Source organism: Penicillium solitum (genome assembly GCF_028829755.1).
Source record: "Penicillium solitum strain IBT 25940 chromosome Unknown utg000004l_segment0_segment0, whole genome shotgun sequence".
NCBI classification, from domain to species: domain Eukaryota; kingdom Fungi; phylum Ascomycota; class Eurotiomycetes; order Eurotiales; family Aspergillaceae; genus Penicillium; species Penicillium solitum.
Window position 1 is genome coordinate 1614656 of NW_027072124.1, and position 16326 is coordinate 1630981.

Here is a 16326-nt window from a genome sequence, read left to right on the forward strand (position 1 = left end):
GAAACTAGTATGAGAAAGGAACTAAACATACAAGCAACCTGTACCTATGTTTACTAGGGACAATTAGATAAGCATCGAGGTCGTTAGTTCTAGTGGCATTCGATATCAGAAATGGCTTTGGGTGTGAATCCCAGCGCTGTAGAACTCGTGACTCACACGTAGCATATAGCCTCCTCCCGTATCGTGAGATCACAGTTAAAATCGCCCATGAAGCTACAAACTGCAGTTGAAAAAAGAAAAGACACCGAAGCAAAGTCCCGGCACCGAGCCAATAGCCCGAAGTAAGCCCCGAAGATCCCACCGAACTAAACCCCGAACAATGCTGATTCATTTTGTGATGGAAGCAGCAAACATAAAAGGGATTAAGTAATGTAGACCACATACTATGAAGGCTGAGAAATTCTGTCCGACCGATTCCACATTAAATTCACATCTCTACCCTATATCAACATGACCGCAAGCGTGGAAGTAATCGAGCGCAATGCCGCTATCAAAGCCCGTCTCTCACAGGTGACTGATTTGATAGAAGAGCTCTGTGACCTTTCTACCGCACAATCTCAGGACCCGACACTGGAAGAAAATGGACAACGGAACCAGACTCATAGAGCCGTCGTGGAAGAGGTTTGGAAGCTTCTTTACACCATCCGGGGCCCTGTGGATTCCATCTTCAGTCATTTTGAGAATGTAAGACTTCAAGGTTTCTATTGCAATTTCGATCAGCTGTACTTAATCTATCGATATAGGTAGCCCACACAGGTGCGCTTCGAGCCCTGATGGAAATGGGGATCTTTACAGCTCTGCCTCAAGATGGTAGCAGTAAAACAGCCGACAGCTTAGCTCAAGAGTTGAGTGTGGACAAAGATTTGCTCGGTGAGTTCCAATATTTGATCTTGATCTTCGTGACCGTGTGCTAATGGGATATACCCAGTTCGCCTCCTTAGGATCACCACAATTTGGGGTCCATTCAAGGAAGACGATATCGAGACGTACAGTCACACGCCTTACTCGCTTGTTTATCTGACTCCTGGCCTCCAAAGTACTTTCAAGCTAATGTTGGATCAAGTTACTCTTACTAGTGTGATTTATATAAACTAACCGCATTATATAGGGCGGATGAGGGTCACCCGGTCTGGGTGCAATGGTCCAAGTTCTTCCAGGCCAACAGATGGGTCAATCCCGTTGACAACGTGAAAAGCCCATGGTCATTCATTCATGGAACGGGGAACAAGACTGCCTGGGAGTATCTCGCGCAGTTCCCTGAACGTTTCCAAGCCTTCAATGATGCTATGCAGGCGCAGACCAGCGCCACTGCCTGGACCGTGGAGTTGTATCCATTTGCTCAGGCTCTTGCTGAAGTCCCATCATCGGCTGATACACCTTTGGTGGTCGATATTGGAGGAGGAAAGGGACTCGCTCTACAACGGATTCGAGAGCTGGTGGGCAAAGATGTCACTGGTCGGTATATTCTTCAGGACCTTCAGATAGTGCTGGATGATGCCACAACCGAGGAAGTGGTGGGTCTCGAAGTCCAGGCAGTGGATTTCTTCCAGCCACAGCCAGTGAAGGGTATGTTTGGGTAGCTTTGAGAGTCAGGGAAGCTTCCACTAACGACTTCACAGGAGCTACCGTTTACTATGTACGTCGGGTGCTACATGATTGGTCTGATGAGGTCTGTGTCAAGATCTTGCAGAACATCGCGATGGCCATTACGGACAAGATCTCACAGCGAGTGGTTATTGCCGAGAATATCATCCCCAGTAAGAACACTGGGGTCGAGGCCGCTTGGCAGGATATGACTATGATGGCTCTCGGGGGAACCGAAAGGACTCTCAAGCAATGGGAGACGGTGCTGGGCCAGGCTGGATTCCAGCTTCATCGAACATTTATTGCCCCAGGAACAAACTATGCTTCCATTGAAGCCTTTTTGATCTAGATTAGATGATACGATTAAGGATCAAGAGCACCCTGCCTATCTAGGTGTTCAGAAGACGAATGTATGCCCCACTTTCCTCGTTTAGTATTTATTATAATAAAGAGCTATTCTATATATATATTTCTTAATATAATAGGAGGGCTATAACCTATATAGAAAGCTGATACTAGGGGTCTTGGGGGCCTTCGGCCTCCAGATAGTTGTTGCGGAACTTAGCGTCTGATTCCCATCTCATGCAATTGATGCCGTGGGCCATAAAATGAAACAAACACAGCAAATAGTAATTTAGCATCTAGTTTAGCATCTAGCTAGGCATCTAATTTAGCATCTAGTTTAGCATCTAGCTAGGCATCTAATTGAGCATCTAGTTTAGCATGCATCTAGTTTAGAGCTCCGCAAAGCCCATAAAGCCCATAGCCCAGCCAACCCAACCCGCAAATGGGCTGGCTTTGGGCCCTACCTTCGGGCCCACCGGTGGGCTATAGGCCTAAGGAGAAGCCCACTGCGGGTTAATGGGCTCCCAAATAGGCCCAAAATAGTACAAATATGCCAATAATTCAGAAGTTGAACCCGGGCTTCGGTCACCGCGGTGGGGTCACCAGGGGCGCAGCGTGGCATGGACCCCCCGTGGCAACCAGGCCGAGCGTCACCACAAGGGTGACACTCCTGCTGCTGCCAGGGCCTTCATCTATTCCCGTCGGGACATTCACCGCCTACTATTTCTAGTAAAAGTACTGCTGTGCACGTGCCAAAAGCATAGACCGCTGATTGGATGTAGCCCGACCGCCTAGTATAGCGTAATTCAGTTGTCTAGGTACGATGTGCACTCTTCTACTCCGTAGCTCTTCTAGGACTACTGTCCCTTTGGATTTTACTCAACTTGCTTCGTCCTGCTTGTGTTTGAGGCTGGCTACTTTTGCTGCAGTTGCAGTTCATTCTCATAATGCCGGACGAGTCGAAGGGGAAGAGCTTCCCCGACGTCTCGGCCAAACTCTCCGCGCTTCCAAAGAAATCACTTTTTGAGCGTCAAAAAGCTGAGGCGGAGGCCAAACGCGCCCGGGAACAAGCAGAGACAGCTGCAGTCTATGAAGAATTCCTCAAATCTTTCGAAGACGAGGATTCGGTTGTACCGCAGTCATTGGATGGAGCATCGAATGCATTTAGAGGCAGGGGTGGTGGTCCTCCCAGGCGTCATTTCGCAGCTTCCTCTTCGCGCGGCAGTGGCCATGGACCATTAGCCCCCCCGCCACCCTCCCTCACACAAAAACGTTCCCACGAAGCTTTTCCCCCCTCCCGTCGCGACCATTTCAAATTTGAAAACATGCTTACTCCATCTGAAGCCGACAGAGCACTTGACGAGGAGAGAGCAGCTCCCAAACCGACGTTGTACCTCGCATCGCTTCCCCCGTGGACATCTCTGTCAGTGATTAAGGCATTGATCCCATCGACGCTCACCGTGGACAATGTCAAGATCATCCCCCCACCGGGACAGTTGCCAACCCACCGGGCATCCTCTTCTGCACTCATCACCCTCGCAAGCGACTCAGCCGCCTCTAATATTGACGCAGCTGTGAGCGCGCTGCAGAACAAATACCTTGGCTGGGGGTACTACCTGAACCTCTGTCGACACCTTTCTTCTACTGCGATCAATCCAAACATTTCTTTGGCCACCGGCATCCCGTCGACTACTACTTCTCATCCGTTTGGCGCCGAGCTTATTCCACCGAGTTCCGGCACAAGCCTGAGTCGGGCTCCACCACCTGGGCCACATCGCGGGGGATTCGCACCCCCAAGCTCGTATGGACCAAACGTTGATCGAGATGCCCCAACTACTCAGGTGCAGGTGCAGCTACCGACAGACATAAGAGTGTTAAGGCAGATACACAAGACTATTGAGCGACTTGTGAAACATGGTCCTTCTTTTGAGGCATTGTTGATGAGTCGGCCAGAAGTCGAGATGGACGAAAAGTGGTCCTGGTTGTACGATGCAAGGTCGCCTGGTGGTGTATACTACCGGTGGAAATTGTGGCAGATAATCACAGACCCCAAGAAAAAAAACATTGATAAGCCGGCTGTGCTCTTTGAAGGTGGTCCGATCTGGTTACCCCCCAAACAGCATCTCAAGTTTGAGAACGTTACTCGCCTGGACCAATTTGTGACACACCCCGACTACGACTCATCTGATGAAGAACATTCGGATGGAACGAACTCACGCGGCGATGAACCTAACTTCTTGGACCCTTTGAAGATGGCCAAACTTACTCATGTCCTTGCACGACTTCCGACGACCCATGCAAAGCTCCGACGAGGAGATGTTGTGCGAGTCACAGAATTCGCCATTGACCACGCGGCAATCGGGGCATCCGAGATTGTCGACAGGGCTATTCGAAACGTTTTCCGGCCATTCGCTTACACCGGAGCCAACCCAAACCAGGAATTGGAAAAAAGTGCTGCTAGACTTGCGTTCACAGATACGGACAATACAACCCAATCCGATGAATTATTGGATACGTCTTCTGCGAAGCTGGTCGGCCTCTATATCATCTCTGATATTCTTTCGACGTCGGCAACCAGTGGCGGCCGCCATGCATGGCGATACCGCCAGCTGTTCGAAAACGCTCTTCGCTCGCGCAAGGTGTTTGAGCACCTTGGTCGACTGGATAAGGACATGAAATGGGGACGGCTGAAAGCAGAGAAGTGGAAGCGCAGCGTTGGCGCCCTTTTACATGTGTGGGAAGGGTGGTGTTGTTTTACGCAATTGAACCAGGAGCATTTCACTCAAGTGTTTGAAAATCCACCACTTACAGAAGCAGAATTACAGAAGCAGAAGGAGACCGAGAAGGCCCATGCAGACCAGGCTGCTGTTGCATTTGCCAAAAGCAAGAGTCGATGGAAGACAGTTGATGATGAACGGGGTGGAAAGTTCGACCCTACTCTCCCTGCAAATGAGCACAACCTATCTATCTCTATCAACGCAGTGGACGAATCAGTGCATGGGAAGGATGGAGCTCCAATGGAAATCCGTCACTTGAAGAACGTTGATGGGGAATTCATGCTTAAGCCCCCCCTATCGGACGATGAAGATACCCAAACCGAGATACCCCAGCAGCTACCTCAGCACCCAACCCAATCTGACAAATTCGAACAATCAGCTGGGCAGCAGGAGCCAGAAACACGACGACGAAAGCCTCGACCCAAAGCTGAAGACATGTTTGCCTCGGATTCGGAGTAAGGTTGGGCACGATTGTAATTGTACAGATCGTGGATAGCATCGGATGATACCCGAAAGATACTTGTAATGAATAACAATGAACTATGAATGATTATTTAAAATGTTTTCTCTCCCAAGGTTCAAGGTTCAAGGTTATATAGATAGAGACCAGTAGGACGAGACCTGTCAAAGCAGAGGCTCTTCGATACATAAGGCAGCGAGGCACCATCGGCAGAACATTTCTTGCCCCACAACCCCTCATCAACAAATACCTTTCTCCTTTCGCGCTCAACTTCCTGTACCCTTCAAATACAATCGCATCACCTTTTTCTTTCTTTCACTCCAAACCTACAACTTCTTCAAAATGGCCGGTACGTCTTTCCCCCTGACTTGGCTCGTATATACCCCTCCCGAAGGGGGATGGAGGGGTCTGATCGTTTGGATCCCAGACAGTGTGTGACTATGTTGCGCAATGCGTTGGGGACTTGACGAAGAAAAAAAGAAAAAAACCGAGTGAACATAAAGATGGAAAATTGACTAACAAGCTTGGTGATTCATACAGATTTCAACGCTATCGCTCGTACGTTATACCCTCACTTTCCTGGTTCATCCATACACATCCAGCAATGCGCCTGTTCCCAACGACCCTGCCACCCTAGGTGGAAATGATGCCCTAAGAGATGGATGTTATATCATACACACAAAGAATCATATCCTAACTTGTGATCAACCTGTACAGAGCAGTTTGTGCAGTTCTACTACCAGACCTTTGACGGAAACCGCGCTGGCCTGGCCGGCCTCTACGTAAGCCCCTCTCTCAAGATATCCTTACTGGCGAGAGATATGTGAATGTCCACGGACTAACAGCAATCATCAACCAAAATAGCGTGACCAGTCTATGCTTACCTTCGAGACAAGCTCGGTCCAGGGTGTCTCTGCCATCACTGAGAAGCTCGGCGTTAGTCAACCCCAAAATCCTGACCCACGAGGGCCAACATGAGAAGAATATTCTAATACTGATTTTGCGACTCTAGGCTCTCCCCTTCCAGAAGGTTCAGCACCAGATTGCCACCTTCGATGCTCAGCCCTCCAGCGCAGATGGAATCGTTGTCCTGGTTACCGGCGCTCTCCTCGTATGTTGAATGCCCATGACTTCTTCTGTTTTCTTAGCTAATGTCAATTTCTCTATTAATAGGTCGATGAGGAGCAGAAGCCCATGAACTACACCCAGTGCTTCAAGCTGCAGCCCGATGGCGCCGGAAGCTACTTTGTGCTCAACGATGTCTTCCGTCTGATCTACAGCGCCCAGTAAATTACGGGCCCCGAAACAAATACCACGACGCAATGACAGGGGGATGTGCTTTCTTGTGAAGAGGATATTCCTTGGAGGCGATCGGGTTAGATATCTGTCGTTTTGTCGCAAGTGACACCCCTCGACTTGCGATATTCCCATGGAAGGATTTATTAAGAATTTATTTTTTGGATCGCCGATCATTCTAGAACTGTATGGGATTTCTCTATCGAGCTACGAGCTAGCACTGTATAAAAGAAACACGCAGCAAATATGTTCTGTGCACATCACTGGCTCTGAAGTAGCGGCGTCTCCTCGGATGGCCGCTCCTCATGCGCAAATTCCTGCTGGGCGCTCTCACCAGTAAGAGCCGATCCATTGGCTGCCCCATTCTGATTAGCCGGCTGCCCAAACTCCCGCTTGTCGTTGGACCCGAAGTACTCAAAATAGATTGCCATCGTCAACAAGGTACCCTGCAAGCAGGCCGTGACAACTAGCACTCCCCAAATACTCCAGCCACTCCAACCCTTGCGGGCAGCCAGGCTAGCAGCCCAGACAAGACTCCCCGGCGTCTGGATACACATCATGGGGATACTCAAGCTCCCCACGCAACGCAACCGGAAGGTAGTGTAGATCTGCGGGAAGTACTGGATCGACGCGAGGATCGCAGCTAGAACACCGAGGAAGTTCGCCCAGGCCGAGACAGCGGCCGGCTGGCGCAGCTCGACCGCTAGGGAAATGACGATTGTGGCAAGCGCGTGCAGTAGACATATTCCCGTTATGACGAGCGCGGTGCGGTAGGTCGGACCGCTGGAGGTGGAAGAGACGGTGTCCACTGGGTCTGTGGGGGATGTGGCGCGGGGGAAGTAGATCACGAATAGCAAAAGACTAGATACGGTTAGACAAGCTTGGGGGGTGGGTTCGGGTGTGGGTGTTCGGTCGGGAATTGAGGGAATCAGAAATCACTCAGCGTTTTTTTCGGTCGACTCACATCGAAAAGAAACAGAGCCATTGCATCGCCACCTGGAATACACCCAGTAACCCTGCGAAGCATGCAATCCCGCTGATCTCCTGGCAGCAGGCGACATCTTGTGCGGTGGATGGGAATACCAGGATATTGGCAAATGCCGATGTCCCGGATGTTACCCCTAGGAGGATGAAGTATGGGGAGATGCCGAAGGAGCTTCGTCGGGAGATGATGCGGATGTGTTGGGGGAGGTATGAGAAGAGGATGCCGAGGATAATCAAACTATATGGTACGTTAGTGACTGGAGACTGTTAGTTTCACATTTAGAGCACGTACACAGATAGCACAGGTTGGAAGATGCCTGGCGAGGCCAGCTCGCGGCAGTAGGGTGTTAATGGGTCCATTGTTGTTGTCTTTCAAATGTATGAAGCTCAAATGAGGAGGTCGGGGTTCGGGAGCTCGTGACAACAGCTGATTACACCAATTCGTCACATTGGGGATTTTTTTTTTTTACTTCAACGAGATGAGAGGGAAATCGTTATTTTCAAAAACAAAGAAAAGGAATTCCCAAGATATTATGTCCTTGAGTACCTCGTTGGGCACCGCTCTTTAGTTAAATACCTGGCTGCCTTGCTGCCTTGCTACCTTCAATATATGGTGTCAGTACTTTTAGCTATGCCTAGTTAGGATTAGTGTCAAAAGACGTTCCAATGTTCGAACTATACCTAGTTAGGTACTTTGTAGGTCGTACCAAACATCTCTAGATGTCGATTTTTACTTTCTTATATATTTACAGTTATCTCTCTTTTCTGTTGGATACCTGGGGACATACGCAATCTCCTTTTGATGAGACGGCTAGGTGTCGAAGAAGAACTTGGTCTTATGCATCTGCCCCGCTTTCTCAGCTGAACAATGACCTGGATTCGTCTTTCCTCAGCAACGCATAATGGACGGCCTCTCAGTAGCAGCCAGTACTATTGGTGTGATCCAACTGGCTGGATCTATTGCCAAACTGTGCGGTGGTTACATCCAAGATGTAAAGGATGCTAGGGCCGACATCATTGCTCTGCGACAAGCGATCAACGGTCTCATTAGTGTTCTTGAGAACCTTGCAGCTGTTCTCAACAATCCTAATTCAGGGTTGGGTATAACACTTGTGTTGAAAGATGATATCCGTGCTTGTCTCTTGACACTAGAAGCCCTTTAAGGGAAAGTTGACATGGGAAAGGGCAAGAAAGCGATGAAACGACTTGGGTTGCGAGCCCTGAAATGGCCGCTGAAGCGTTCAGAAGTCGAAAGAGTGATGGGCGATATTGAGAGATATAATTCGTCATTTTCTTGTCGCTGCAGGTTGATCAAATGTGGGTGTTAGCTGCATTGGGTGTTCCTCATGACGCTAATAAAGCTGACTCTGTTCATCTATCAGGGCAATCATGACCGATATGGCTGGAACAACCAGCTTTATTGATCAAAACATGGATCTGAAAAAAACTACCAGTTGCCCATGGGGTTGAATTTGACTCTTACATGGATCAGCACGAAGACGAGTGTCTTGAAGGGACCAGAACAGACCTCCAGCAACAGATCGCAACATGGGCAGCATCACCACAAGGCAATTGCATCTTCTGGTTGAATGGAATGGCTGGAACTGGAAAATCGACCATATCCCGCACAGTAGCCTTGTCTTTCAAACAAAATAAGCAACCGGGCGCCAGCTTCTTCTTCAAAAGAGGTGAAGCGGACCGAGGAAATGCGACAAAGTTATTTACAACATTGACGCAACAACTCATGATCAAACTTCCTGGACTGACTCCTTCAATTCGAAAAGCAGTCTAGGATGGCCTTGTCATTGCGACGAGAGGGCTCAAACAACAATTCAACAAGCTTCTACTTGAACCATTACTTCAATTCAAAAGCTCGCGTGAAGACCGAATATTGGTGATCGTAATTGATGCTCTAGACTAGTGTGAATCGGAGAATGATATACGGGCAATTCTTCAATTGATGCCACAGCTTCAAGAGCCGAAAGCGGTACAGATTCGAGTCTTCTTGACGAGTAGGCCAGAGTTGCCGATCCGTCTTGGGTTTTCAAAAATGGCCAATCAGGACTACAAGAATCTCACTCTCCATGAGTTACCGGAAGATGTCACTGCACACGACATATTATTATTTCTAAAGCACCGACTAGCTCAAATCGGGAGGGAACGCTCATTATCTGCTGACTGGCCTGGAGACATCAAAACCCAACAGCTTTTGAAAATATCTGTTCCCTCTTCATCTTTGCTGCTACCATGTGTCGCATACTTAATGATCTTCAATGGGACCCTGTAGACAGCCTCGAAGAGATCCTTGCTTGCCGAGAGGAGAGTGCTAGTCTTCATGAAACATACCTCCCTATATTCAGTCGACTTCTTCTCAATCAGACCGAGAAACAAAAGAAGCAGCTTATACATGAGTTTCAAGACGTGGTCGGTACAATCGTCATCCTTGAAAGTCCTCTGTCTGTTATCTCGATCTCTGCACTTCTCGGCATCTCCAAAAGTGTCGTCAAGTTGAGATTAAGCTCGCTGAACTCAGTGCCGAGTATCCCGCAAAATGAATGCATGCCGGTGAGGCTTTTCCACCTGTCATTCAGAAATTTCCTCCTTGATCCACAGACGTGTGAGAAGACTCCATTCGCGGTAGATAGCAAGGCGTCACATTCGAAATTGGCAGTTAGATGCCTTTTAATCAGTTCAACTTTGCAAAAGAACATCTGTGGACTTGAAAATCATGGAAGCCAAAGATCCAAGATTGGCATCTCATCTATCAGCCGCTATCTTCCTCCCGAGCTTCAGTACTCGTGTCGTTTCTGGGTCTACCATTTCACGCAGGGTGACGACCCAAAGTCATTGCCTAAAGTTCTAGCCTTCTTGCAGACACATTTCCTCCACTGGATGGAGGCAATGGGGATCTTAGGCCTTGCACACGAAGTGGTAAGAGTCACTGACCTCCTACACTCTTGGGTAGATGTGAGTTTATTGATTATTCGATACGTATCCATGATGAAGCTGACCAAGGCAGAGCCACAAGTCCCATGAGCTTTCTTAGTACTTACAGGATGCCAGACGATTTGCGTTAAGGAATACCGCCATAGCAAATGAAGCTCCTCTCCAGCTTTATTGCTCGGGTCTTCTCTTTGCTCCGAAAAACTCGATTATACGAAAGGCCTTCACTAAGTACCTTCCTACGTGGATTTCCAAAGCCCCAGACGTTGAAGCGAATTGGAGCGCAGATGTTCACTTTTTTGATCTTTTCTTAGGGGTGGAAAGAATATCCTTCTCCCCGGATAGCCAAATTTTAGCATACGTGGCTCACGATGGCAGTATTAAGCTTTGGGATGCCATGACAGGCACCTTGAAACAGTCTTTGGGGCAGCATCCAAATGATGAAGGGGACGTCTCGCGGGTTTCTTTTTCGCCAAATGGTCAATTCGTCGCGTCCACCAATTTTACGGATCGCACTGTTAAGCTTTGGGATCCTACCGCGGGTACATTGCAGCGGACACTTGGCCATCCACAGTGCTCCCCTCGCAGTCTGATGTTCTCTCCTGACGGCCGCTTCTTGGTTTCTCCTGCATGTGACCCCAATCACCCCACAATCTTCCTCTGGAATTTGATCGGAGATTTCTTTGAGAAGGAAACAGCCAACACCTTAGGAAATGTTCAGTGTGTAGCATTCTCCCCTAATAGCCAGCTTTTAGCGTTCGCATCAGCTGATGGCTCGGTGAAGTTGTGGGACCTTGCTTCCGGCAATCTTCAGCAGACCTTGGAAAGCTACACAAGGCAAGTAACACACCTCTCATTCTCTCATACTGGCCAGTTTCTCGGGATCCTATGCGAGCATGGTAGATTCAGGATCTGGAATATCGTGACCGGCGTAGAGAAGATTCTTCCGGCTGGGATATTTGCCGGAACCTTTTCACCCACCGAGAAGGTTCTTGTGACTGTATCGCATGAATTTTCGTTATCTTCCTGGGATCCTGACACAGGTCTTCCCCTGAAGAACTTTAAAGGCAAATATTGCAATTATGATCAAGCATTTTCTCCCGACGGCAAGCTCTTGGCCATTGCACGGGACCAATCACAAATAACGATACTGGATATGTCGACAGGTATTCTGCATGCTCCTTTTGGCGCACACGCTGATAGCGTATTATCTATGGCTTTCTCTCCCAACGGCCAATTCCTTGCGTCTGCCTCGGAGGATAAAGTGGTCAAAATTTGGCATGTTGGTGCAGGTATACCAAAGCCGGAACAGTCTTATGAGGGTCATTCAAGCAGGGTTTGCTCATTGACCTTTTCCACTGACGGTGAGACTCTGGTCAGTTGCTCGGATGGTGGAACAGCTGCACTGTGGTACCCAAAGACGGGCAGTTTATCCCAAAAGCAACTATTGGGAAGTTCCCCTCCACCAGTCGTTGCATTGGCACCCAGTGGCGAAGTTCTCGTTTCTATTTCAGTCGACAAACAGATCAAATTGTGGAGAATAACCAAGTCCACAATTGAACACATTCCGACCCTTCAGGGTCTGAGCTCTGCAGACGAGCCGCGTGAGACTAGGCGGGTGATCTTCTCTCCCTGTAGCCGCATTTTAGCCTCCCTTTCGGCAGAAACCATTCAACTTTGGGATGCAGACACCGCGACAGGCTCTTTCCGCCTGAAACATACTCTGGATGGGCATTCGGATTATATTCGGGGTCTATCATTTTCGCCTAACAGCCAGCTTCTAGCAACTTTCTTAGACGATAAAACGCTCAAGCTTTGGAACACAGCAACAGGCTCTAGGGAGAAAACATTTCAATGCCATCCAACGATTGTTTTAAAGTCGGAGTTCTCTCCCAATGGCCAGTTTATCGCCTGCTATTTGATTGGTGAGGGCAGACGGGATCTCTCTCTCCTGGATATTGCTACAGGAGACCAAAAAAAAATATGGAGATCTGTGGGATATATCGGCAGATTAACGTTCTCTCGGGATGGCTCATATTTGAATACTGATTTTGGATACCTGGACATCCAGCCTGAGTATAGGAGGAGCCCCCTTTGTCCAGGGGATGATGTGGAGATTTCCATATTAGGGTCACACTGGGTGACCTTTAACCGCCGAAAGGCATTATGGCTACCCCCGGAGTACCGACCCAGCTGCTTCGCGATCTATGGCAATGTTCTTGTGCTCGGATATGGATCAGGAAGGGTTCTGTTTATCAACTTCTGTTCATAATGGTCTTGTGAAGGAACTCAAATGGAAGTTTCCATTAAGTGTTTCTTTTCGGGTATATATGGGTGCATAGTAGTACTTTATAAGTAAGAGCAGAGCTCAGCCCTGGAGCTACATGGGAGTGAAGTAGGTGGGCGGTGAAGGAACTTCGATAGGAAGGGCAGGAATACGCTTAACCCAAAGTGGCACGCTAAACCATATCAGGTAATTCATCGAGACTACGATATAGAGCAAGAGGGCATTATAGATAAAAAGTGGCATGTATACAGATACATATTCTATCTATTCTATCTATTAAATATATTAAATATTCACTGAAACAATTATGACAATGTTCCAGACGTGGGCAGAATCGAATGAACTGATGATTCATGCACTCCAGCTCAATCCAAGGCAAATTCCCCAACTACGTCACTGCGCAATCATCCATGCTTGGCCCTTTCTTGCTTTTGCAGCTTTCTTTAAAATCTTCCATTGTTCCTATTCTCTTCATTGACATATTCATAATCCATTCTTGCTGAACACCGAAATACTCCTATCAATTTGTCTAACACAACATACCATGAAGTTGAATCTGGCCACTGGCCTCCTCTGCTTGCTCGCTTCCACTGAAGTAGTGGCAGCTTCCAGTTGGTGGAGCAAAGCTAGTATGTTGTCCTGGGTACAAAAATTCCCTTTCGCAAGCTAACATTATCGGCAGTCTACAACAAATGGCATGAATCCGAGCTCGAACGATGGCTCTCGGACCATAGTATGTAGCACTTCTCTTTCTGGCAGCTTCATATACTCACACTTCATACAGATATTCCCCATCCCAGCCCTGCCGACCGCCGCGACCTGGAAAACCTGGTGAAGACCAATTGGGATAACAGGGTGCAGAAGCCTCTTGGGCAAGCTGCGGAGAACATCAATCATGAGCTCCACCATGCCAGAGAATGGATCTTTGATACGTAAGGTGCTCATATATCCCTGCTATGAGCGAAAGCTGACTTGTTATAGTTGGTCCGACTCTCAGTTAAAGGCATTCCTTGATCGTCACGGCATTCCTGCTCCCCAGCCCCGCAGGCGCGACCTTTTGATCAAGACCGCACGTGAGAATTATGAGAAGATCGCCACCAAGGTTGGCGAAACGGCTTCTTACCCCGGAGACTGGCTGTATGAGGAGTGGTCCGACTCGGATCTCAAGGAATGGCTCGACGAGCGTGGATGGCCGGTGCCCCAGCCATCCAACCGTGACAAGCTCATTGCGTCTGTTCGCCGTAACTCGCGCATTATCAGCTTGCAGTCCCAGAGCATTGCTGCATCTGCATCCGCTGAGGCTGAAGCTGCCAAGGAGACACTGAGTGATCAGCTTTTCAACGCCTGGTCCGACTCGAAGCTAAAGGAATTCCTTGACGAGCACAATGTCAAGGTGCCTCAAGGCTCGAAGCGCAATGAACTCATTGCTTTGGCCCGGAAGAACCGTTACTATCTTTCCGGCAAGGTGTCGAGTGCCTCCTCCGCTGTGGAGGAGACGTTTGGCGCCGCTACCACCAAGGCTGGGAACGAATATGCACGCGCTACCGATTATGCCAAGCTAAAGATCGATGATGCTTTCGAGACTGCGTTGAATGGCTGGTCTAACTCACGCCTGAAGGCGTTCCTTGATGCCCGAAGCGTCCCTGTCCCTCAGAGCGGCAAGCGTGATGAACTCGTTGCTACGGTCCGCGCCAACGCTCACAAGGCTGCCGGTGGGTGGAATCAGTACAACTTCGATACTTGGGATAAAGAGCACCTGGTGTAAGTACATACCTGACTATTGATTATATGATCTCACTGGCTTACCTTTCTCAGGAACTACCTGTCTGCCGTGAACCACAAGGTGGCTCAGCAGGCTGATGCCTCCCGCGAAGAGCTCATTAAGAGTGCAGAGGACTCCTACGTCAAGGCTTCCAAGGCTGGCGGCGAACAGTACGCCTCTGCAACTGCTGCCCTTGCCCAGGCGACTGGCACAGCCAAGGATGCCACTTTCGACCAGTGGTCGCAATCCGAGCTCAAGAGATACCTGGACAACTACGGCGTTCCTACCTACCAGGGCTCGAGCATCAATGAGCTCCGAGCTGCGGCCCGGCGCAATGCCCAGTACTTCAAGTACGGCACCGCAAGCCCGCAAGCTACCATCTATGCCAAGATTGTGGATACTTTGCAGTGGGTTTTTGATCAGTTGAAGATTGGCGCTGCTAGCGGCCGCGCCCAAGGCACTGAAGCCGCTGAAAAGGTTCAGCAGAAGGTCTCTGAGCACACAGAGAGTCTGCGTGGAGAACTTTGAACTACTCTTCTCATATTCAAATCTTTCTTATTGTTTTTCTTCTGCGACAAAGTTGGGATGCACGATGGGTTTTGCGATATCTTTTAAGTGACGATGATTATGACATTTGGATTGTAACATTTTGAGTTCCAATGTTTTTATTGTAAACTATTAAATAGTCTTCAAGTATGATATGGATTCTTGTAGACTAGGTACCATAGGACATCTGCTAGTTTTGTTTGCCGTAACACTGATGCTTTTATTGCAAGCTTACATATGATGTGATTGGATGGCTTATAGCTGCAGCGTAAGTGTTCTTTACGCGCTCCCCCAGCGGAAGCGTATAATAACCACAACTTCCCCATCTTTCACCTTGCTCTATCTCACACCTCTATTTTCCCGAATCACTGCGCTATCATATATCGAGCGAGTCACAATCTCATTCTATTTAGTATAACTGGCTGCTTATACGGCCACTGTCCTTGACGATTTAGGACTACAATAATGTGATCCACTTGGCTCAATAATATTATAGAGGTTATATTTAACAGTCTTCTACGGTGTCTTCTACAATGTCTTCATTTTGGTACACACTATCCTCACGATCTATCAATACATGTGCACTAATTTGTACACATGCTGTGACATAATCTTCCCTCAGAAACGTCGAAATACGAGGAACAACTGGTATCAGGGGATGAATCGGATGATGCCGGTTTGCAGGGGCGTTTGAATGAAATATTTGGCCGACCAGTGACTGCGTTACTCCAAGCGCAATCTACAACTCCGAATGGCATACTTTAAGGCAGCATACCTGAAACAATCTGGTACAGAAAATTTTCAGATCTAGTCGTGATTAGTGATAGCTCTGCTGTCAAGCCAGTGGGGAAGCAAATGTCTCATGGTGCCGGGAATACTTTCATATGCTGTGGGATGGACTACAAGAATTTGAGACTGGCCAAAAGAGGAAGCTTGGTTATACATTTGGTAAGCTATGCACTCTACCCATGATATATTCGTGTACTAATATCCAGAAAGACAATACCGTTGGAGTATATGTCTGAGGTTATATTTTGATGGCTCGGGCAGTCTAATCTCAGCCGTTGGATAATCCGAGAGATTTTCTCCTTGTCGATATAACTCTCTCCCTCCGCTTATAGTCCTACATACTATGATCCCACCAATAATGATCAGCAGACTGTATAATTCAGTGAAAAACAGTGATACATATATCCCTTGTAGTCACGTGGCTTCTTGATCTGCAGCCTCCCGTGATCCACACTTGACACTCCCCCGGGGCCGTCTCCTTCCTCGCATCCAATCAAATCACTTCCAGGGTCCACTACCGGTTACTTTGCATACCTAAGAAAACAAGATAACT

General features: G+C 48.4%; 7 protein-coding genes across 7 annotated transcripts; 6 read left to right on the plus strand and 1 right to left on the minus strand.

Moving 5' to 3' along the window:
- Positions 1-450: 450 nt before the first annotated feature.
- Positions 451-1933, plus strand: N7455_006625 (uncharacterized protein; the record flags this gene model as incomplete). Its single annotated transcript, XM_040958338.2, has 5 exons — positions 451-684; positions 744-870; positions 929-1052; positions 1109-1566; positions 1620-1933. The coding sequence occupies 5 exons, from the start codon at positions 451-453 to the stop codon at positions 1931-1933; spliced, it is 1257 nt and encodes a 418-aa protein (XP_040811239.2).
- Positions 1934-2876: 943 nt separating this feature from the next.
- N7455_006626 (SWAP/Surp domain-containing protein) lies at positions 2877-5165 on the plus strand (the record flags this gene model as incomplete). The annotated part of the gene is made up of 1 exon (XM_040958289.2): positions 2877-5165. One exon carries the CDS (start codon positions 2877-2879, stop codon positions 5163-5165), a length of 2289 nt encoding a protein of 762 aa, XP_040811215.2.
- Positions 5166-5508: 343 nt separating this feature from the next.
- N7455_006627 (nuclear transport factor 2 family protein) lies at positions 5509-6456 on the plus strand (the record flags this gene model as incomplete). The annotated part of the gene is made up of 6 exons (XM_040958351.2): positions 5509-5515; positions 5707-5724; positions 5884-5948; positions 6031-6102; positions 6179-6277; positions 6340-6456. 6 exons carry the CDS (start codon positions 5509-5511, stop codon positions 6454-6456), a joined length of 378 nt encoding a protein of 125 aa, XP_040811286.1.
- Positions 6457-6722: 266 nt separating this feature from the next.
- On the minus strand, positions 6723-7806 carry N7455_006628 (PQ-loop repeat-containing protein; the record flags this gene model as incomplete). Its single annotated transcript, XM_040958355.2, has 3 exons — positions 6723-7323; positions 7427-7684; positions 7739-7806. The coding sequence occupies 3 exons, from the start codon at positions 7804-7806 to the stop codon at positions 6723-6725; spliced, it is 927 nt and encodes a 308-aa protein (XP_040811182.2).
- A 542-nt stretch (positions 7807-8348) lies between these two features.
- N7455_006629 (uncharacterized protein) lies at positions 8349-8609 on the plus strand (the record flags this gene model as incomplete). Its single annotated transcript, XM_040958404.2, has 1 exon — positions 8349-8609. One exon carries the CDS (start codon positions 8349-8351, stop codon positions 8607-8609), a length of 261 nt encoding a protein of 86 aa, XP_040811201.2.
- Positions 8610-9693: 1084 nt separating this feature from the next.
- N7455_006630 (uncharacterized protein) lies at positions 9694-12661 on the plus strand (the record flags this gene model as incomplete). The annotated part of the gene is made up of 2 exons (XM_065605397.1): positions 9694-10377; positions 10502-12661. The coding sequence occupies 2 exons, from the start codon at positions 9694-9696 to the stop codon at positions 12659-12661; spliced, it is 2844 nt and encodes a 947-aa protein (XP_065461251.1).
- Positions 12662-13157: 496 nt separating this feature from the next.
- ish1 (double-strand break repair enhancer MSC1) lies at positions 13158-15098 on the plus strand. Its single transcript, XM_040958346.2, has 5 exons — positions 13158-13305; positions 13359-13409; positions 13461-13608; positions 13658-14437; positions 14492-15098. The coding sequence occupies exons 1-5, from the start codon at positions 13221-13223 to the stop codon at positions 14964-14966; spliced, it is 1539 nt and encodes a 512-aa protein (XP_040811280.1). The 5' UTR covers positions 13158-13220; the 3' UTR covers positions 14967-15098.
- The last annotated feature ends 1228 nt before the right edge of the window (positions 15099-16326 follow it).